Here is a 20,700-nt window from a genome sequence, read left to right as displayed (position 1 = left end):
TCCGGCGAAAGTTGGGCTTCTGCACATCCCCAGCAAAGTAAGGCCGTCAGAAAAATTGATCGATATGAATAGACTGAGTTGGTTAATCCAGAAATGCATGACATGATCATTGGGATTGATTGTACCATTCGGATAAGTTCTTTATTTTTTCTTTCTCCAACATTTGTTCAGAAAGACTTTTTCTTTCATCTTTTTAAAGTCATCACTTTTTATTTTGGGTGTATAGTGTTTTTCTCCAGTAGTTTGTTTTTTTAGCAGGATTTTGTTTTTCAGAGCTTACTACTAATTGCCAAAATGCTGCGAAGCAGAAGGCGAACAGGACATGCCAAAGATAATACAATGAAACGGAAAAGACATTTGTTGCAAGACCGAATGATGAGTTAGCCTAAATGTCAAGGGGGTATAGTGAAAAAGGGGTCGAGATGCAAGAGCATCCTTGGCCGATCATCGACCAAATTCCAAAAAAGGTCGGACAATGTGGAGCAAGGAAAGAAGAGGAAAAACCACCCCCAACGGGAATGTGTTCACCAGCAGGGACATGATCCCCAACAGTAATATCATCCCCAATAAATAGGATCATCCCCAGCAAGTTCTGATAGTGTAATGGAACGCCGAAAAAAAGAAAAGAAAAAAAAAAGGAAAAAAGAAAAAAAAAGAGAAAAAAAAGGGAAAGCAACCATGTTTTTTTCTTCTTTTAAAACTAACAAAATCTTTCTTTGATTTGAAGCAGGGAAAAGAAATGTTACAGATGGCGGAAGAACATGCCATAAAGAAGATCATCAAACCGGGGCAGAAAATTTTCTCATCGCGAAAATTTTCTCAAAAAAAGACAGGCGCCCACCTGAATAACGAGAGGAATACTTTTTGTCTGTGCATTTCATATTTCAGGCACCCACCTGTATAACAAGGGAATACATCTCATGTCTTTACCATCAGGCGCCCACCTGTATAACAAGGGAATACATTCCATGCTTTTACCAATAGGAGATACACTTCCTAGGTCTAGTTTTGCCTATAGGAGACGCATTTCCTCCTAAGTTTATGTTTTAACCATAGGAGAGGTATTTCCTCCTAAGTTTAGTTTTACCCATAGGAGGCGCATTTCCTCCTAAGTTTAGTTTTACCCATAGGAGAGGCATTTCCTCCTAAGTTTAGTTTTACCAGTCCTAAGTTGTTGTTGAAAACAGGCGCCCACCTGAATAACGAGAGGAATACTTTTTGTCTGTGCATTTCATATTTCAGGCACCCACCTGTATAACAAGGGAATACATCTCATGTCTTTACCATCAGGCGCCCACCTGTATAACAAGGGAATACATTCCATGCTTTTACCAATAAGAGATACACTTCCTAGGTCTAGTTTTGCCTATAGGAGACGCATTTCCTCCTAAGTTTATGTTTTAACCATAGGAGAGGTATTTCCTCCTAAGTTTAGTTTTACCCATAGGAGGCGGAGCCCGCCCATAATAACAGAGGAATACATTCAGTCTTTACTTTCAAGCGTTGAAGTTGGGAGCCCGCCCAGATAACAGAGGCATACATTTCAGTCTTTATATTTCCAGAGTTGAAGTTGGGAGCCCGCCCAGATAACAGAGGCATACATTTCAGTCTTTATTTTCAAGAGTTGAAGTTGGGAGCCCGCCCATAATAACAGAGGAATACATTCAGTCTTTACTTTTCAAGCGTTGAAGTTGGGAGCCCGCCCATAATAACAGAGGAATACATTCAGTCTTTATTTTCAAGAGTTGAAGTTGGGAGCCCGCCCATAATAACAGAGGAATACATTCAGTCTTTATATTTCCAGAGTTGAAGTTGGGAGCCCGCCCAGATAACAGAGGCATACATTTCAGTCTTTTCATTTCAGGTGTTGAAGTTGGGAGCCCGCCCATAATAACAGAGGAATACATTCAGTCTTTACTTTCAAGCGTTGAAGTTGGGAGCCCGCCCAGATAACAGAGGCATAAATTCAGTCTTTCATTTCAAGTGTTGAAATTGGGAGCCCGCCCATAATAACAGAGGCATACATTCAGTCTTTATATTTCCAAAGTTGAAGTTGGGAGCCCGCCCATAATAACAGAGGAATACATTTCAGTCTTTATATTTCCAGAGTTGAAGTTGGGAGCCCGCCCATAATAACAGAGGAATACATTCAGTCTTTACTTTTCAAGCGTTGAAGTTGGGAGCCCGCCCATAATAACAGAGGAATACATTCAGTCTTTATTCTCAAGAGTTGAAGTTGGGAGCCCGCCCATAAATAACAGAGGAATACATTTCAGTCTTTATATTTCCAGAGTTGAAGTTGGGAGCCCGCCCAGATAACAGAGGCATACATTCAGTCTTTACATTTCAAGCGTTGAAGTTGGGAGCCCGCCCATAATAACAGAGGAATACATTCAGTCTTTATATCTCCAGAGTTGAAGTTGGGAGCCCGCCCAGATAACAGAGGCATACATTTCAGCCATTTCATTTCAAGCGTTGAAGTTGGGAGCCCGCCCAGATAATAGAGGCATACATTTTAGTCTTTATATTTCGAGCGTTGAAGTTGGGAGCCCGCCCAGATAACAGAGGAATACATTCAACATTAATTTTCAAGTATTGAAGTTGGGAGCCCGCCCATATAACAGAGGCATAGGTTTCAAGATCAAGTCAGAGGACAATAAAATAGAGGGTTACAGCAGGAATCCCCAACAGGAAACAATAAAAAATCCCAGCACCGGGAAGCAAAAGGTTGCAACAAGAGGTCCCAGCACATACTCAAGAGCATGGGTCAAAAGGAAGAAAAGCATCGGAAGAAAAACACCGGAGGAAACACAAGCCGACGAGAAAGCCAGGCAACAAGAACAAATTTCAGTCTAGCCTAGCTTCTTGTTTTTATTTTAAGTACGGTGTAATAAGGAGATCGGTAAGCAGTGATAACAACATGCAACAGCAGTAACATTGCAATCCCACGGTAGTCCCAGCTACCAAAATTTCCCGAACTACATTAACCTGATTCCCCTTTAGCCAGGGATATGTAGGAAACCTTTGAAGCAAAGGTTCGGTTAAATCTTTTTCAAAAATGCTTCACACGGAGTACTCGGACGGGCAAAAATCGCTCGCTTTATCTTTGCGCGAAAACCCTTCGTGTCTTCGGGCAAAGAGGGGCAGCTGTAAGCACGTGATTTTTGCCCTACATGAGAATTACTCCCAAAAAAAATGCAAAATAAAATGATTTTCTTTGGTGTGCAATTTTGAGTATTTTTGTGACATTTTTGGATTATTATTTGTATTTGTCTGTGTTTGCTTATCTGTTAAATTAATAAAAAATACAAAATATGTCATATTTTACATGTAGGATTTAATTCTACAATTGTTAGTAATTAAATTAGTTTTACAAAAATTAAAATTACAAAAATAGGCACCTTTTGCATTTTTAGCATTTAATGTCCAAATATACAATTTTATGCTTAATTATTACTTAATTGTGCTTTAATTGTTATTGGTAGTTAATTTGCACTTTTATAACTTAATTTAGTTTTTAATAATAATTTAAGTATTCTTATGATTTAGTTTTAGAAAACAAAAGAAGAAAAGATAACAAAAATACAAATAAAAATCGGATTGGGCCACTTCTTCAATTTTCAACCCCAGGCCCAAACAATTGTCCACGACCCAGTCCACTTCACACGGGTCGACCCGGTCCGCCCCATTAACCCATTGACCCAAGACCCACTCTTCATTTTGTCAAAACACAAAACAAAAAAAAAACAAAACAAAACAAAACAAAAACCCTAAAAACCTAAACTAAACTCACCCGCCCCCTCCATCTTCTTCCTCTCCAAAGCTCCAAGAAAAGCATCCATGGCAACCTTTACCCCCAACACACACACACACACGTTGTCCAGCCCGTTCCCAGTGCGTCGACGCTTCTGCTTCACTCCATCTCCTCACGCACACAACCAGCCGCTGGTTCGTCTTCCCCGGCGACGAGCTGGAAGCTCGACACCCATGGTTGCTGCCTCCGTAGCTTCGACCTCCATCCATGGCTGCCGTAGTTTCTTCTTCTACTTTCAACTTCATCGTCCAAACGGACCCAATGAACTGGCTGCCTCACCTCCAGCTTCTCCGTCGACCACTACTCGTCGAAACACCCGAAACCCGCCAGCCCGTCGTCACTATCCCGTCGCCCCAGCTCCCTTTCCATCTTCACGTTAGTCAACCACGTCTTCAGCTCCGCCAAGACAGCCATGGCTGCTGCACCATCTTGTCCGAAAACTCCCAGTCCAAACACCACCCCCACGACCCCTCGTTCTTTTGAAACAACAACAATCACTGTTGCGTCGTCAACCACCATTGCATCGCCTCAATATCGAGCAGCTGTCCGTCGACTTCCCCGTCGACTTTGTCGCCGTTGCTTCTCCATTTCCTCCATTTGATGCTGCGTCGATTGCTGCTGCTGTGTCGACTGCCGCTACTATCTCGACGTGCTTCTTAAAGTCAAGTTCGTCGTCGAGTTAGTCGTTGAGTCCGGGCAGATTTATTCCCACCTGAGGTTCGTCGAAACAGTTCATACAATCGAATCTGTCGTTTTTCATCTCCGGTTAGTAGTTTTTTTTTGAGTTTTATTTTGTCCGTATTTTGTTTTGATATTTTCGAATCTAAAATCGGCAAAATGTTTGTTTTGTTCATATCTATGGTTAGATATTTGATTTTTTGTGTTGTTCATGTTTATGTGTTTTGTTGAATTAATTTTCAGATTTCAAATGAAAGATTAATTAGTTATTTTTCATGTTTATTTCATGTTTGATTGTTGTTTAAGTGAATATTTGTTAGTTTAATGTTTGTTAGATCCAAATTGAAATTTAATTGGTTATTTCTTCAATTTGTTTCATGTGTTATGTATTTTCCAAAAAATATTAATGTTGTTTGAATCGTTAGAATCCGTCATGTTTGTTGCTTAAAGATAGATTAAATTCATGTTCGTCTTGGTTTGAAGTTCATGTTTAAATCCAATGATTTAATGTGAGTTTATGTTTGTCTTTGATTTGTTATTTTAATTTGAATCATGCATATTGTTGTTTGTATTATTGTCTCTTTGTTCATCCATTAATGGTCTAAATTAACCAGGATTGGTTCCCGATATGGTTGATTTATTTCCATTAATTTGGAGTTTGTGTTGTTCATCATGTTCATGTAAATTGTTGTTGAAGATTGTTGAGAAATTGGTCATCTTGACTATATTTTGGTTGAGTTATGATTAATTGATTGTTTAGAGCAGAGGGGTAATTTGGTAAATTGCATTGCATTCGGGGGTAGATTTGTAATTGCAATAAGGTCGGAGGGGTAGTTTGGTAATTAAACATTATTTTGATTCTTTATGTTAAGCATGGGGGACAAATATAATGGGGTGGGGTTTTTGATGTACTTGTTTAATATAATAGGGAACAAGACAAAACATAATGGGGAGGAATCTTGTACTTTTTTTAATATAGGCATGGGGGACATATGGTAATGGGTTGGGAATGTGGTATTTATTTAATGTAGGCATGGGGGACAAAGTTTAAAATAAAGAAAACATTATGTAGTGGGACAAAACATGCCATTGGGGGAATAATTTTGGGGTTGGGAATTGAAGACTTGTCTTGCTATATATAGAGGACTATTCTTGACATTAAGAGGGGGGTTTTTTGGAAAAAGAGTAGAACTTGAACCTTGAGAGGATTTTTTTGGAGAGAAAAAAGAAGAGAGTTTTTTAGAACTTGAATATTAAGAGATACTTGAGAGAGTTTGTGAGAGTAAAAGAGAAATCCAATTTGAACTTTCACTCGAATAATTTCTGTTTGCTTTTCTTCGAGTGTTATTCAAAAATCCGAAGCTACTGCATCTCGTGTCTTTTCTCTCTTCTGCTTTGACTGCGATTGTACTTTTTTCACTGTTGAGTTTTCAATCTGTCACTGGGTTATTCTATTGGTCGTTACTGGTTTTGCGGTGTTGCGGAACCTGCTGTTGCTGCGTTATTACTGTTGCTGACTCCTACTTCTTTGTTCTTGTACTGCTGTTTCCAGGTACACATTTGTACACTCTTGGCTTGAAGCGAAAAATGAAATATTAATCAGGCTCCTGTTCCTGTTGAATTCTTTTGTTTGGATCTGTGTTTGAATATTAATTTTCCTCTCTTCGTATAAAAATGTAGTCGATTAATTAATGAGTAATGAGGTTGCATATGTATTATTTCTTCATCTAATAATGCTAGTTTAAATTATTTGAAGAATAGTTAATCGGCTTTGATATTATTGTGTATTTATCTCATGTTCTAGCAAATAATAAAAATGTGGAATGAAAGCAGTTTTTCCTTGTACAAACGCGATCGCAATTTTCCGTTCACATAAGCCGTAACTTAATAACTAATAAGTTGCGTTTTTTCAGCATGTAAATAATTAGGAGATTTTTCTTTTATTTTAGAGACGAACTTAATAGAAAATGTAGTCGCTATAGGTTTATCCTTTTAAAATAAAAATGAGACGAGCCTCGCCAAATAAATCACAAACCGTCGGGGCCCTCAATAAAATACATAACCATTGACTAGACTTTGGATTTGGCCGTTTAATGAACCTTCACGGCCTCTTCCCAAAATAACAATACGTTAGACTCTTTAGGACGCGCCTTAATAAATTTTACCTTCTTAAACTCGGGTGCACATTTATGTGACCCAAATCCAATTCTCAACGGAGTCGAAATGTGTTTCTAATCACGGGTACATTGATTGTGACGTGGTTCGAGATGCGTGTCCATGACGTTGCAATTTCATTTAAAAAAAAATTAGAATGAGATGAGCCTCGCCAAATAAAACACAAATTGCGGGGCCCTCAGTAAATATTTGCTTTAAAAAATTGTTTAGACTTCGGGATGGACCGTTTAGTAAAATTCCACGGTCCTACCCAAAAATAAACACGCTAGTCGCTTTAGGCGCGCCTTTAATAATTTAATTTCCTTAAACTCGGGTGCACATTGATGTGACCCAAATCCAAATCTCAACGGAGTCAAAGTGTGTCGACGACCACGGGTACATTGATTGTAGCGCGGTTCGAGATACATTTTCACAACGTTGCAATTCTTGATAAAAACAGTAAATGATAAAAGCGGTTAAAAGTTAAATTTTGCACATAAGTTCACACTTGTATAAAATCAGATAATCAAGCCGAATATAACAGTTGAGCGACCGTGCTAGAACCACGGAACTCGGGAATGCCTAACACCTTCTCCCGGGTTAACAGAATTCCTTATCCGGATTTCTGGTACGCAGACCATAATATAGAGTCATTCTTTTCCTCGATTCGGGATTAAAATTGGTGACTTGGGACACCCTAAATCTCCCAAGTGGCGACTCTGAAATAATTAAACCAATCCCGTTTTCGATTGTCCTTTAATTGGAAAAAACCCCTGCGCCCCCGCGGGCGCGTAAAAAGGAGGTGTGACAACCATCATTCACAAAAATATTTTATTTTCGTCTCCTAATTATCAGTAACCCGAATTTCTTTTTAGCTTTGATCAAAGACTCAGATTTTTGGTTAAACAAATTGGTTCCGTTACCGGGAATCTGATAATATTTTCTTTTAAGCTATATCTTGTCCATTGTTATCACCATGTCAAACAACAACACTGACAATAACAGTAATAACACATTGGGAAACCATGAAAATCAAATCCATCAAAATCAAGGTGACGTGGTTCCCTCCCCTCCAGATTCACCACGTCAATCTCGTGAAAGCACTCCTGTTACTGAATCCCGTGCTGATCAACAAGAACAACCTGAACACTTTGAAGGAGGTACAAATGAAGCTTTACAAAAGCTAATTGATGCTCAGGTCGGCAAAGCTCTTCAGGCTTTAGTTAGTCGATTGCCTGCTGCACCACCCACACCAATTCCTAATAATAATACATTGGAGAATCCCCGTTCTGGTCTTGTTAATTCTGGAAATGGAGCAACCACCAGTGAACCACAGGAACGGGGACCAGGTAATTCAAATAATTCATATTTGCAAAATTTAGTACTAACCTTGCAGAAACAGATTAAGGAACAAAATGAGCGTATTGAGCAAATCCCTGGAGTTCCGCCTGTAATAAAAGGAGTAGACATGGACAAATACTCACAACAACCTTGGAAGCCAAGTGCTGCTCCCCTTCCAATTCCGAAAAAGTTCAAAATGCCTGACATCCCGAAATATGATGGTACTACAGACCCACGTGACCACGTGACTGCATTTACAACAGGCGTGAAAGGCAACGACTTGACCAAACAAGAAATTGAATCAGTACTGGTCAAGAAATTTGGAGAAACACTCACCAAGGGTGCATTAACCTGGTATTCTCTTTTATCTGAAAATTCTATAAATTCTTTTGCTGAGCTTGCAGATTCTTTTATTAAAGCACATTCGGGAGCACAAAAGGTTGAAAAAAGAATGGAAGATATTTTCAAAATCAAACAAGGGGATTCGGAGTTGCTTAGAGATTTTGTTGATAGATTCCAGCGTGAAAGAATGACTCTACCCCGTGTGCCTGACAACTGGGCTGCAATAGCCTTTGCAAGTAATTTAAACGACAAAAGTTCTGAAGCCACGAGACGACTCAAAGAAAGCCTTCGAGAATTTCCTGCAACCACGTGGAATGATGTTTACAACAGGTATAGTACAAAGCTGCGAATTGAAGAAGATACCGTACCTAAGTCTTATCATGAAGAAAGGGGTGGTCCCCAAAGATCAGAAACCGAAAAAAGATCAGATAAAAACAGGTACGATCCATATATGGGACCTGCCGGAAAAGACCCACGGTCAAAACAAGATAGCCGGCAATATGATCAAAAATCGAGGAACAGGGACTCTGGTTCTTCTTCAAAATTCAGGAATGATCGGAAAGACAAGAATCACGAGATGATGACAGAAGTTTAAAGGCACGATTCGGCGGATATAATTTTAATGTCTCTACCTCCGAGCTCGTGGCTGTTTTAAGAAGCATGGGAGATAAGGTACGATGGCCAAAAGAGATGCGGTCAAATCCAAATAGACGCAATCCAGATCATTGGTGCGAATTACACAATGATCACAGGCACAAAACTTCAGAATGTAGATTCTTGCAGAGTGAAGTAGATCATCTATTGAAGCAAGGGTACCTCACTGAGTTATTTAGTGAAAAAGGAAAACAAGCCTATATGAAAAACAGGCAAGAGACACCAAAGCCTCCTTCACCAAAGAGGACAGTGAATGTGATAAGTGGGGGAGAAGATATTCACGGCATAACCTACACAGCCTCCAACAAGGTTTCTAAGGTAACAATTACACACGGGAAACAGGTGAGGCAGGTCTTAGAAAATGAAAGTATTTCGTTCGATGACGCCGATACCGAAGGAGTGATAACTCCACATAATGACGCTCTGGTAATATCTTTACTTGTACATGATACTAATGTAAAACGAGTTTTGATTGATCCAGGGAGTTCCGTAAATATTATACTACTAAGGGTATTACGTGAAATGCAAGCTGAAGACAAAGTGATACCCAAGGCGCACACCTTGTCAGGCTTCGACAATTCAAGTGTGGTAACAAAAGGAGAGGTAATTCTAACAACTTTTGCTACAGGTGTTGTTAAAGAAACTAAATTTCAGGTAGTTGATATGGAAATGGCCTACAATATGATCACGGGGAGACCATGGATACACGATATGGATGCTGTCCCATCAACTCTACATCAAGTTATTAAATTCCCATCACCATGGGGAATTTGCCAAATTCGTGGGGATCAGCAGACGGCTAGAAGTGTCAACGCTGTAACAGGTACGAGCACCGTAAATAAAAAAAATAGCAATTACAGGAAACATTTGAAGGTGCAAAAAATCAAACTTCAGCTGAACAAGAAAAGACAGATTTGGACTCGAGGCCTGATACAATTCAGGAACCTGAAGAAAATGAAAGCATCAAAACAACAATTGAAGAACTCGAGGCAGTGATATTATTTGAGCAATGGCCTGAACGGAAGGTTTATGTCGGAGCCAATTTAAGCTCAGACATGCGAGGTATGATAATTGAATTTTTAAAAGCTAACATAGACTGCTTTGCTTGGTCCCACGCTGATATGACAGGGATACCACCGGATGTGATGACTCACAAACTCAATGAAGACCCTTCTTTCACACCAATAAAGCAAAAGAAAAGAAAGCAAGGTGCTTTCAAGAACTAGGTGATTCAGGATGAGGTCCAAAAATTATTAAAAATCGGATCGATCCGTGAGGTAAAGTATCCTAATTGGCTAGCTAACACGGTGGTCGTACCCAAGAAAAATGGTAAGTGGCGCGTTTGTGTGGATTATACCGATCTAAACAAAGCCTGTCCAAAAGATTCTTTTCCTTTACCGCATATAGACCAACTAATTGATGCAACCGCAGGTCATGAACTTTTAAGCTTTTTAGATGCATACTCGGGATATAATCAAATTAAAATGGATCCTGGTGATGAAGAAAAAACTTCTTTCATCACAGACAGGGGGACTTACTGTTATAAAGTAATGCCCTTTGGTCTCAAAAATGCTGGGGCAACCTATCAAAGGTTGGTCACCAAAATGTTCCAAGAACATTTAGGGAAAACAATGGAGGTATATATAGACGATATGCTCGTCAAAACCCAGCAGTCTCATGATCATATTTCTCATCTATCTGTTACATTTGAAATTTTGCGAAAATTTAATATGAAACTCAACCCAGAAAAATGTGCATTTGGAGTTGCATCAGGTAAGTTTTTGGGTTTTCTTGTTTCTAACCGTGGTATTGAAGTAAATCCTTCTCAGATCAAAGCAATAGAATAAATCGCTGATATCCTTACTAATAAAAAGGTAGTCCAAAGATTAACGGGAAGAATTGCAGCTTTAGGGAGATTTATTTCCAAATCCTCAGAAAAGTGTTTTGAGTTTTTCTCTGCACTCAAAACGCAAGATCATTTTGAATGGAATGAAGATTGTCAACAAGCCCTTAGAAATTTGAAAGCTTATTTGTCAAAACCACCGTTATTGGCAAAACCAAAGGTGGGGAAAAGCTTCTCATCTATCTGGCTGTATCTGAAGTCGCGGTGAGTGATGTTTTAGTCCGTGAGGACCAAGGTAAACAATCTCCTATTTATTATGTAAGTAAGTCCTTATTGGATGCTGAGACACGATACCCACAGCTAGAAAAGTTAGCATTAGCTTTGATCATGGTATCTAGAAAATTAAGACCTTATTTTCAATGTCATCCCATTATTGTAGTTACTGCTTTTCCGCTTTGAAATATTTTGCATATACACGAACTTTCAGGAAGATTAGCAAAATGGGCTATAGAACTAAGTGAATACGAAATCATTTATCAACCCAGAACCGCTATAAAATCTCAAGTACTAGCTGATTTCGTGGCTGATTTTAGTCAGAGGATGCATTTAGAGGCAGAAAAAGAATTACTAGTTTTTAATGGTGCAAACCCGGGGACTTGGGTTTTATTCACTGATGGTTCATCTAATGTAAAAGGGGCAGGCCTAGGGATAGTCCTCGTACCACCTATGGGTGAGACTATTAGACAGGCTATAAAATGTCACTCTATAACTAACAATGAAGCAGAGTATGAGGCTGTAATTGCAGGTCTAGAATTGGCACGAGAACTCGGCATAACACAGATTATAATCAAGAGTGATTCTCAACTCGTGGTCAATCAAATGCTGGGGACTTATACAGCCAGGGAGACGCGAATGCAAGAATACCTCGCAAAGGTACGGGAGTTAATAAAGCAATTCCAAACTTGGAAAGTAGTGCAGATCCCAAGAGATGAGAATGTAGAGGCAGATGCTTTAGCTAATCTCGCATCTGCAGCAGACGTAGCAAACAATACAAATGCTTCAGTCATACATTTATTTCATTCCATTCTCAAACCTGATAAAAACGAGGTAAATTTTAATCATTTAACATGGGATTGGAGAAACGAAATTGTTGCCTTTTTACAGCACGGTACCGTGCCTAATGACAAAGGAAAGGCTCACGCGCTTCGCAAAAAAGCTGCTCGATATTGTTTATATCAAGGAAATCTTTATCGAAAGATGTTCGGTGGACCACTAGCAAGGTGTCTCGGACCTTCTCAAACAGAATATGTGATGAGAGAAGTGCACGAAGGACATTGGGGAAATCACACAGGGGGAGGTCACTGGTAAGAACATTAATTCGCGTAGGATATTATTGGCCTAAGATGGAAGAAGAGGCAACCAGTTTCGTGTCCAAATGTGATAAATGTCAAAGATACGACAATAATATGCACATACCAGTTGAGTTACTACATCCTGTTATAGCCCCGTGGCCCTTTATGAAATAGGGAATGGATATTGTAGGTCCACTTCCACAAGCAAAAGGTCAGGTAAAGTTTCTACTTGTACTTACAGATTATTTCTAAATGGGTAGAAGCAGGGGCATTTAAACAGGTACGAGAGAAGGAAGTTAAAGACTTCATATGACGAAATATAATATGCCGCTTTGGAGCACCAAAGGAGATCGTGTGTGACAATGGACCACAATTCATTGGAGCTCAAATCACACAATTTCTTCGAAGTTGGCAGATTAAAAGGATAACGTCTACGCCATACCATCTAGTGGGTAATGGACAAGCAGAATCCACTAACAAAATCATTATCAACAACTTGAAGAAGAGGTTACAAGATTCAAAAGGTAATTGGCCTAAGGTGTTACCTAGAGTATTATGGGCTTATCGTACAACAACGAAAACAAGCACTGGAGAAACACCATTTTCAATGGTTTATGGTGCGGAAGCCTTAATTTCAGTTGAAATAGGAGAGCCAAGCACACGGTACGATCGGGAAACGGAGGAATCTAATGATGAAGAGATGCGGGTCAACCTTGATTTGCTTGAAGGAAGAAGAGAAGCTGCATTGATAAGAATGGCAGCACAAAAGCAAGTAATTGAACGATATTACAATAGGAAAGCACGCCTCAGATTTTTCAAAATTGGGGACTTCGTGCTTAAAAAGGTGTTCCAATCTGCAAAGGCTGCTAATTCAGGAAAGCTAAGTCCAACGTGGGAAGGACCTTACAAAGTCCATGACATTGCGGGAAAAGGAGCATACGAGTTGGAGACAATGGACGGCAAAGTTTTACCCTCACATTGGAATGCCGTCCATTTAAAAAGATATTACTTCTGAGAAAGTACCCACGGTCAGGTATCACCATGTTAAAATTTCTCTCTTGAATTATTAATGTTTTACTAACAATTTTAGATGCTAGGCAAAAAACCCTAACTCGTGCCAAATGATGAGTCACAACCTGCAAGGCAAAATGGAGTATTCTTAATTTCCCAGCCCAGGGTTACAATTAATCTGATGGAAATACACACGAGTTAGGCAGTCTTCATCTATAATCGCACCTCCGAGTCCCGTATCTCTTTCTGTTTCAGGAAAAGGGCCAAAGTACAAGAAATAAACAAGTGCTCGAGGCTTCATACTTCACCGCTCAAACACTTGGGGGACTACATATTATACACAGATATGTGTAGAGAAACAGATACGAATATCGAACAAAAGTCGGCCACAAAGAGACAAGTGTTGAGAAAAAGTTACGAAGTCTTCAGCATTCATGAGAACAACAGAGTCATCTCTCAAACTCATAAACAAAGTCACCTCTCAAACCCTTCTTAATATATAAAGATAGGGTCATGACTATGTACTGAAACAGGTTATGAAGAAAAACCTTGTTTATTCTATGTTATGTACAAATCTGTTACAAGAAAAACAGTTACGAGAAAGTTGTAGATGTATTGTAATACATGTAATAGTCAAACACTTGTTAAAGTTCATGAATAAAAACTTGCCAAAGTTGTTTCATACAAAACGTGTGTATTCCTATTTCTTTCATCGTATTATAACACCATTATGAAGTTGAGACGTCTTCTTCATTAAGTGTCGATAAAATAAAAGGGCCCTCTTTTATAAGCCTCATGTTGATAATCCATGAGAAGAATCATAAAGCATTTTAAAAGGATAAAAATGCTAAGCTATTCTATAAGCCCTAGATAAATGGGCAAGAATAAAATATACAGAAGTACCAATAAAAACTTATTAATATAAAAGACTAAGTACAAACTTAGTTAGCAAAATATTTGTTTTTTACAAATGCCCCATTATGATAACTGGTGACTTCGTCAAAAGATCCCTTAAAATTGCCAAGGGATAACACCACCAATTAATAAAAACAAAAACAGCAATTTCATTTTCAGCTAGTCATTGAAGGGGTTGGAACATCAGAAGTTGCAATTTCATTTTCAGGAGCAATTTTAATTGGGCTTGGAATGTTGAAATCACCGAGGGAAGCAAGAGTCACAGGAGCTTCAGCTTCTATGGACTGTGTCATAGAAGTTTCACCCTTGGGAGCAGGAATTGCAACCCCAATTGCTGCAGTAGCCACTTCTTCATTTAAAAGTTCTTCCGTTCCAGGAGCTTCAAGTGCAGGAGAAGGAGTATCAATAGGTTGTTGACTTTTCTCGATAGTGTCTAAGACTTTGGCTATTTCAGATTGCAAATCGAAGCTTTCCTGAGTAGCTTCTATCAAAACATCATGGCGAGATTTCAGGAAAGCCCAACTTACCTCTATGTTGAAGTTCTCCTCCAGAAGTCCATACTCCCTTTCCCACATAGCAAGATCATTCTTCAATATTTGATGTTCAGCTAAATGGGAATCAAGGGAAGCTTCAAGGGAGGCATGAGAACTCTTCAAAGCTCGAATCTCGTCAGAGGAGGTCTGTAAGTCAGCTTGAGCTTGAGTCAAGCTTTGCACTAATTCTCCTGCATACTCTTCTTTCTTGGCTAAAAGTGCCTTAAGCTCCCTGACTTCTTCACTAGCCTTTGATAATTGTTCTGACATTGAGCACTCCAAAAGCTCTTTATCTCTTTTAAATTGGCTTGAAGAAGCCTTGGCAGTTGCTAGTTCAGAAGTCAAACCACGCTTTTGCTGCTCCAGGAGATTTCTACTTTCTTGCAACTCCTCTATGGTCCCCTGAGCATTCTCAAACTGTTCTTTCCAATTAGCTGCTTCAAGCTGGGCTCCCCTGGCTATTTCCTCGGCCTCATGGATGGATTTTTCAGACTCACAGGTTTTTCTTTCCAGAAGGGAAATTCTTCCCATCAATTCGGTACCAATGAGGTTAGCCTACAGAGACAACTCATAGAAATGAGGACTTGTAGATCAAAAACAAAAAAAACTTGTTGGTAAAGGAAAAATACCTTCAAAGTAGAATGAACTATGTCATTCATCAGAGTCAGGCAACTGTGGCTCTCCATCTTCTTCTTCTCAATATCACCGATTAGAGGCTCGAGCCAAACATCAGCTCTACCAGTCTTTCTCAAAAGGCTATGGTTGACAGGAACTTCAAGAGTAACACTTCTCAAAGCCATGGTTCTACTGCTAGAACCCGCCTCCGTATGCTGAACGAAGGGAGGAGGAGCCATGGAAGGAGGAGTAGTAGAAAAGGAAAACACAACAGCAGGAGCCATAAGAGTCAAAGAAGGGATGGAAGGAGAAGATGAAGAAACCAACACAGGAACGGAAGCATGTGCAGTTGAAACTGGCAAAGGAATGGAGGAAATAGGAACGAATAAGGAGAGAGGAGCTTCATCAAAAACAGGGCCGAGCTCGCCACTCACAAAACCACTATCAAAAAGACGCTGAGTTAATTCATTAGTATCTTTTGGCACGGTGTCCTCGTCAGAATAAATCAAAATAGGCTCGGTAGACGAAGTTTGAGCAGGGGTATCCTCAATTTCATCACTATTAATGACTCGTCTCCTAACTCTGGGCCTGGCAATTAAAGAGGTATCTTCCTCTTCCTCATTCTCAGAACTTTCTCCTATAGCTTTCCTTTTGGGAAGCGAAGCTCGAGCCTTGTTCAAATCAAGTGCAGCATTAGCAGACATGCGAATGGCCATAGCTACTTCAACTGCCATTCCTCTAACACCAAATCCTGATCAAAAGAAGGATACATAATCAACATTGAGAAAAAGGTGCTTGACATGTAAAAAGAAAAAAAACGGGTAAAAAGGGACATACCATGTGTTTTCACCTTCCAGCCATGTAAAGAAGAAATTGATTTCCAAGTTTTTTGATCTTTAGGAGCAATCTTCAAAATTGAATCTACCCAACCACGGAAGTCAGGAATAAGTTCCACATCTCCCATGGTTGCTACAAAAAACCAAAAAGAGACGAAGTGAGAAAAAGAATCAGAATTCTCAAAAATAGGTGCGGTAAATAAAAGGAAACTTACGTGCAAAATTCCACTTCTCAGGGAAGAGAATAATTGTTTCACCAAGCAAGTCCACCGTACGTCCAGCAACGTAACGGGTGTACCATCCACGATCCTTGTCATCTTCAGGGTTTACCAAAACCTTTTTGCTTCTTGCAGTTAAGGTAAAAACCTCATGGCGCATTAAATTGGGATGGTATAAATGAATAAGGTGAGAAAGGGTGAAGTGACATTGGCTTTGGCAGATATGTATCTCAGACAAGCCACTGCTCTCCACACTAGGGGACCGACTTGGGCCAAACAGATTTTAAAGAAACGACAAAAGTTAATAATGACTGGGTCAACCGGAGGACTAAAACCCAAAGTAAATGGGTAAGTATAAACAAAAGAGTAACTATTTCTAAAGGAAGAAATCCTTTGATTTGGGGAAGGAATTGACATTCGTAGACTATTGCTCCAGTTACAATCCCTTCTGATGGTAGGGATTGTAAGCTCGGTTACTAATGAAGGATAAGTGTCAGCTTTTTCTAAATTTGCAATTTGCCTTTGAAGAGACGTTCTATCACTCCCAAAAGACAAATCACTGGGAACAATTCATCGACTAAAGGTTCTTGAGAAGAATCAAGGATTTCTTTACCTTTAGAAGAAGGGGTCTTCGGAATAGAACTCCCGATACTAGGAGAAGAAGAAGCAGGACCAGATAAACCATCACGAGCGGACCCTAGGCCCAAGCTTCGAAGCCTACCTCCTCTGCCTCTCCTATGTCTTGTGGGGGCATTGGGGAAGTGATCGAGAATTGGAACTTTTCTAGGGTTAGGGTTTGGAGATGACATTGTTGAAGAAGGATGTACTAAAAGGGAGAGAAAATACAAGTAAGTAAGAAATTGCTTGTTGAAGATCTATGAAGAAGAAAGTAAACGAAAGAGGGTTAAAAATGCTTATAATGACAACCGTCAAACTTAGAAGTGCAATGAAGGAAAGCCTATAATAAAGGCAACTATCATTTCGTGAATAGTGTGGATGAAGAAGTCTCGAAAAAAGGGGGTAGAATTGCAGAATCAATCAGAAGGTGACACTTATGTAAAGCATTAAATGGAAGGGACAATTGAAGCGTCAGTATTTGTCATAATATTAATTACGGCAAAAATTCCCTTTTTATGAAGATCCACTTCCCAATTATTTACTTGATAAATAAATGGAAAGTGGGGGGACTATCTGTATTGGAAAAAACCGAATTTACATTGTAGGTGACGTGGCATGACACGTGGACTGGTCAAACGGTCAAAACACAATAAATAGCCAAGAGGCACGGGCGACAACAGATAAGGGAAAAAGAAAGCAACATAGGTGCGGACCGTTACTAAAATAGGTACGAGTCTCGTACCTATCCAAGTCATTTAAAGACCAAAGATCGAAAGAAGTTGAAGATACGAATCTGATGACGTAAAAGAGTCTAAATACAACATTGAATATCAAATACGTTAGAATATTTAATTTAAAAAGAAATGATTGTGTAACGTTTCTTTTAATGTCATTTATTGCTCATAATTGACTCATTAAGACAAAGGCATTACATCTTCTCCTAGAATTAGCTATAAAAGGAGAAGAACTCACTATCTGTAAGGATACAAAATACTATTGGAATCTTACTGAAATTCAAAACTATTTACTGCTTTACCATCATTCACAAAAATATTTTATTTTCGTCTCCTGATTATCAGTAACCCGAATTTCTTTTTAGCTTTGATCAAAGACTCAGATTTTTGGTTAAACACAGACAATCTTGGCGATTGACGAGTGAATGAACACTCTGATCCAACGTCGTAGGCTCTCTCCTTATGTACGTCACCAACCACCTTAATACTAATGTCCACATTATCAGATGGTTTGCTTGGCCCATCTTGATCACCGATCGACTCATTCTGTATGTACGTATACAAAAAAAAACTTTTTCACAGAAAACGAAATAAGAAATATATTTGGATTTTACATTTGTTTGCTCAGCTTGAGGTTCAACCCAAACCTTTTTTCCATCTTTCTTTTTCTTTGTGTGGGTTGTTATTATTATGCCTGTAATTGTAAATAATGATTCTGGAAATTAGAACGTTAGCTTATAAACGTAAATATAAATAAAACAGAAATTAATTCGAGCCCACTGAATTCACAGTGTTTCTTTAAGGAATTTAATCCCCTTCTAGTATCCAAGGTTATGGATATTTCCTTCCAGGATAGAACGAATTACACACTGGTGTAGCGGTACTTCAAACCCTAGTGTTTCAGCGAATACAAAGTTCGGCAGCAAATCACACTAACTAATGCTTTGTTTGTAGTTTAAAACAATGCAGAACAAGGGAGGAAAACTCAAAAGTCGAATGGAAATTCTGAGAGGAAGGAATGCAAATTATAGCCAACGTTGAGTTTTCGGTGAAGAGAAGATCAATAGCTCTCAATTCTGTTTCGGTGTCTTTTCTCCAACTGCTGCTGTCCATATTTATAGCAGTCAGTTGTGAGACACGCCCCCTCTCCATGGTAGAGCATGCACTAGCTTGTTATGGAGCAAGCCATGGTGGAGCATGCACTAGCTTGTTATGGAGCAAGCACTTAGCCATGGTGGGAGGAGCACTAGGCGGCTGCTATTGCAACTGGTGGTACAATACACGGATTGGAACATATCCGTTACAAACACGGATAATATTACGTTAATATCTACTATTAACAAATAAATTTAGTCCAAAAAATTAATCAATCAATCGATCATTTGGCCAAATCCAAATCTGAAGCCGAAGCCGTAGCCGAAGCCGAGCCGAGCCGAGCGAGCGACGACGACGACGGCGCGAGGTTTGCCTTCTTCCTAACTCTTTAAGAGCTATATGAAGTGCATTTATATATAAACCCACTAAACTCCTTTTCCTCTACCAATGAATGACAATGTCTCATTAAAAGGAGAGAGAAACTTAAAATTTTACTCAAAATTTTCATTTCCCTCCATTTCCCATTCACCCTCTTTTTAATACCTTTATATATTAAAAAGAAATTCAACAATCCCCCACATGAATGGGGAATGGCTATATCACGGAAGTATGCATGAAAAACCTGTGTGATTTGCAAGCAAGGATTAATTGCATCTGGATAAGTAGGTTTCCCTTTGAACTTTCGTAGTGAACTTATGTCGGATATACTTGGTCAATCGATAGATTTGATATCTTTGAATCGTCGAACTTTAGTGTATACCTAGACAACCATAAGTCACACAATCAATCCCTTAACCATCTTTGGTTCTCATTGTTGTGTTCGTTTCAGCCATGAACACTGCCTGGTTTCATAAGTGCGTAGAGTATTGGCCTTGCAAAATTCTTCTTGAAACGGCTAACACTTCACACTTACATAGGTGATTCCTAAACGTGTCATCCCGTAGATACACTATTTGATATACCCTGTATCAAATTTAGAAATCATTAAAAAGCCTTAATGCTTTATCCTTGGTACCGAACATTGTCTCATCACGAGAATGGACTAAAATTTTTGTTGACAATGTTGAACCGTCATTAATGACTTTGTTTGATCTCCTTGAACCTATATCTTGGGATCTCCAGTCTTCTAGGTAGAGTTACTGCCACAATGACTTGTTCTCGGCCATAGTCTCATTCCCCTCGATGATTTCTCAACTACCTCTTTAGTTAGGCCTTTTGTAAGTGGACCCGACACATTATCACTTGACCTTACATAGTCAATCGTGATAATTCCTCTAGAGAGTAGTTGCCTAACGGTTTTATGTCTTTGTCGTATATGACGAGATTTACCGTTATACATAACGCCCCCAGCCCTTCCAATTGCTGCTTGGCTATCACAATGTATGCATATTGGTGCCAATGGTTTGGGCCAAAATGGAATGTCTTCCAAGAAATTCCGGAGCCATTCAGCTTCTTCACCGGCTTTATCTAAGGATATGAACTCAGCCTCCATTGTACAGCGGGCAATACATGTTTGTTTGGACGACTTCTAAGATACCGCTCCTCCACCAATAGTGAATACATATCCACTTGTGGACTTCGAATCAGTTGAACCGGTGATCCAATTTGCATCACAATATCCTTCAATCACCGCAAGATATTTACTGTAGTGCAAATCAATGTTTTGGGTATGTTCTAAATATCCCAAAACTTGTTTCATTGCCATTCAGTGAGATTGACCTGGATTGCTCGTGTATCGACTCAGTTTACTTATAGCACAAGCTATATCTGGTCGTGTACAATTCATGATGTACATTAAGCATCCCAACACACGAGCATAATCCAATTGTGATATGCTTTGGCCTTTGTTCTTTGCTAATGCAAGATTCACGTCAATTGGAGTCTTTGCAACTTTAAAGCCTAAGTGCTTGAATTTTTCAAGTACTGTCTTAATATAATGAGATTGTG

General features: G+C 39.3%; 1 protein-coding gene across 1 annotated transcript; it reads right to left on the bottom strand.

Moving 5' to 3' along the window:
* Positions 1–14,167: 14,167 nt before the first annotated feature.
* On the bottom strand, positions 14,168–17,246 carry LOC138872594 (uncharacterized). The gene is made up of 4 exons (XM_070150892.1): positions 16,304–17,246; positions 16,090–16,221; positions 15,267–16,003; positions 14,168–15,192 (listed from the first exon to the last, which is right to left on the bottom strand). Exons 1-4 carry the CDS (start codon positions 16,464–16,466, stop codon positions 14,260–14,262), a joined length of 1,965 nt encoding a protein of 654 aa, XP_070006993.1. The 5' UTR covers positions 16,467–17,246; the 3' UTR covers positions 14,168–14,259.
* Positions 17,247–20,700: the final 3,454 nt, after the last annotated feature.

The sequence above is a fragment of the Nicotiana sylvestris genome, chromosome 7 (genome assembly GCF_000393655.2).
Source record: "Nicotiana sylvestris chromosome 7, ASM39365v2, whole genome shotgun sequence".
NCBI lineage: Eukaryota > Viridiplantae > Streptophyta > Magnoliopsida > Solanales > Solanaceae > Nicotiana > Nicotiana sylvestris.
Note: the sequence above shows the minus strand (reverse complement) of the source record. Positions and strands in the feature narration are given on the sequence as shown.

Bases quoted from the DNA above. Each gene is read 5' to 3' on its own strand.
- LOC138872594 (XM_070150892.1), bottom strand. From the start codon at position 16,466: ATGCGCCATGAGGTTTTTACCTTAACTGCAAGAAGCAAAAAGGTTTTG. The intron at 16,004-16,089 runs GTATGTCCCTTT...TCTTTTGATCAG, and splicing joins CTGGAAGGTGAAAACACATG to GATTTGGTGTTAGAGGAATG. The intron at 15,193-15,266 runs GTATTTTTCCTT...TTGTCTCTGTAG, and splicing joins TAGTTCATTCTACTTTGAAG to GCTAACCTCATTGGTACCGA.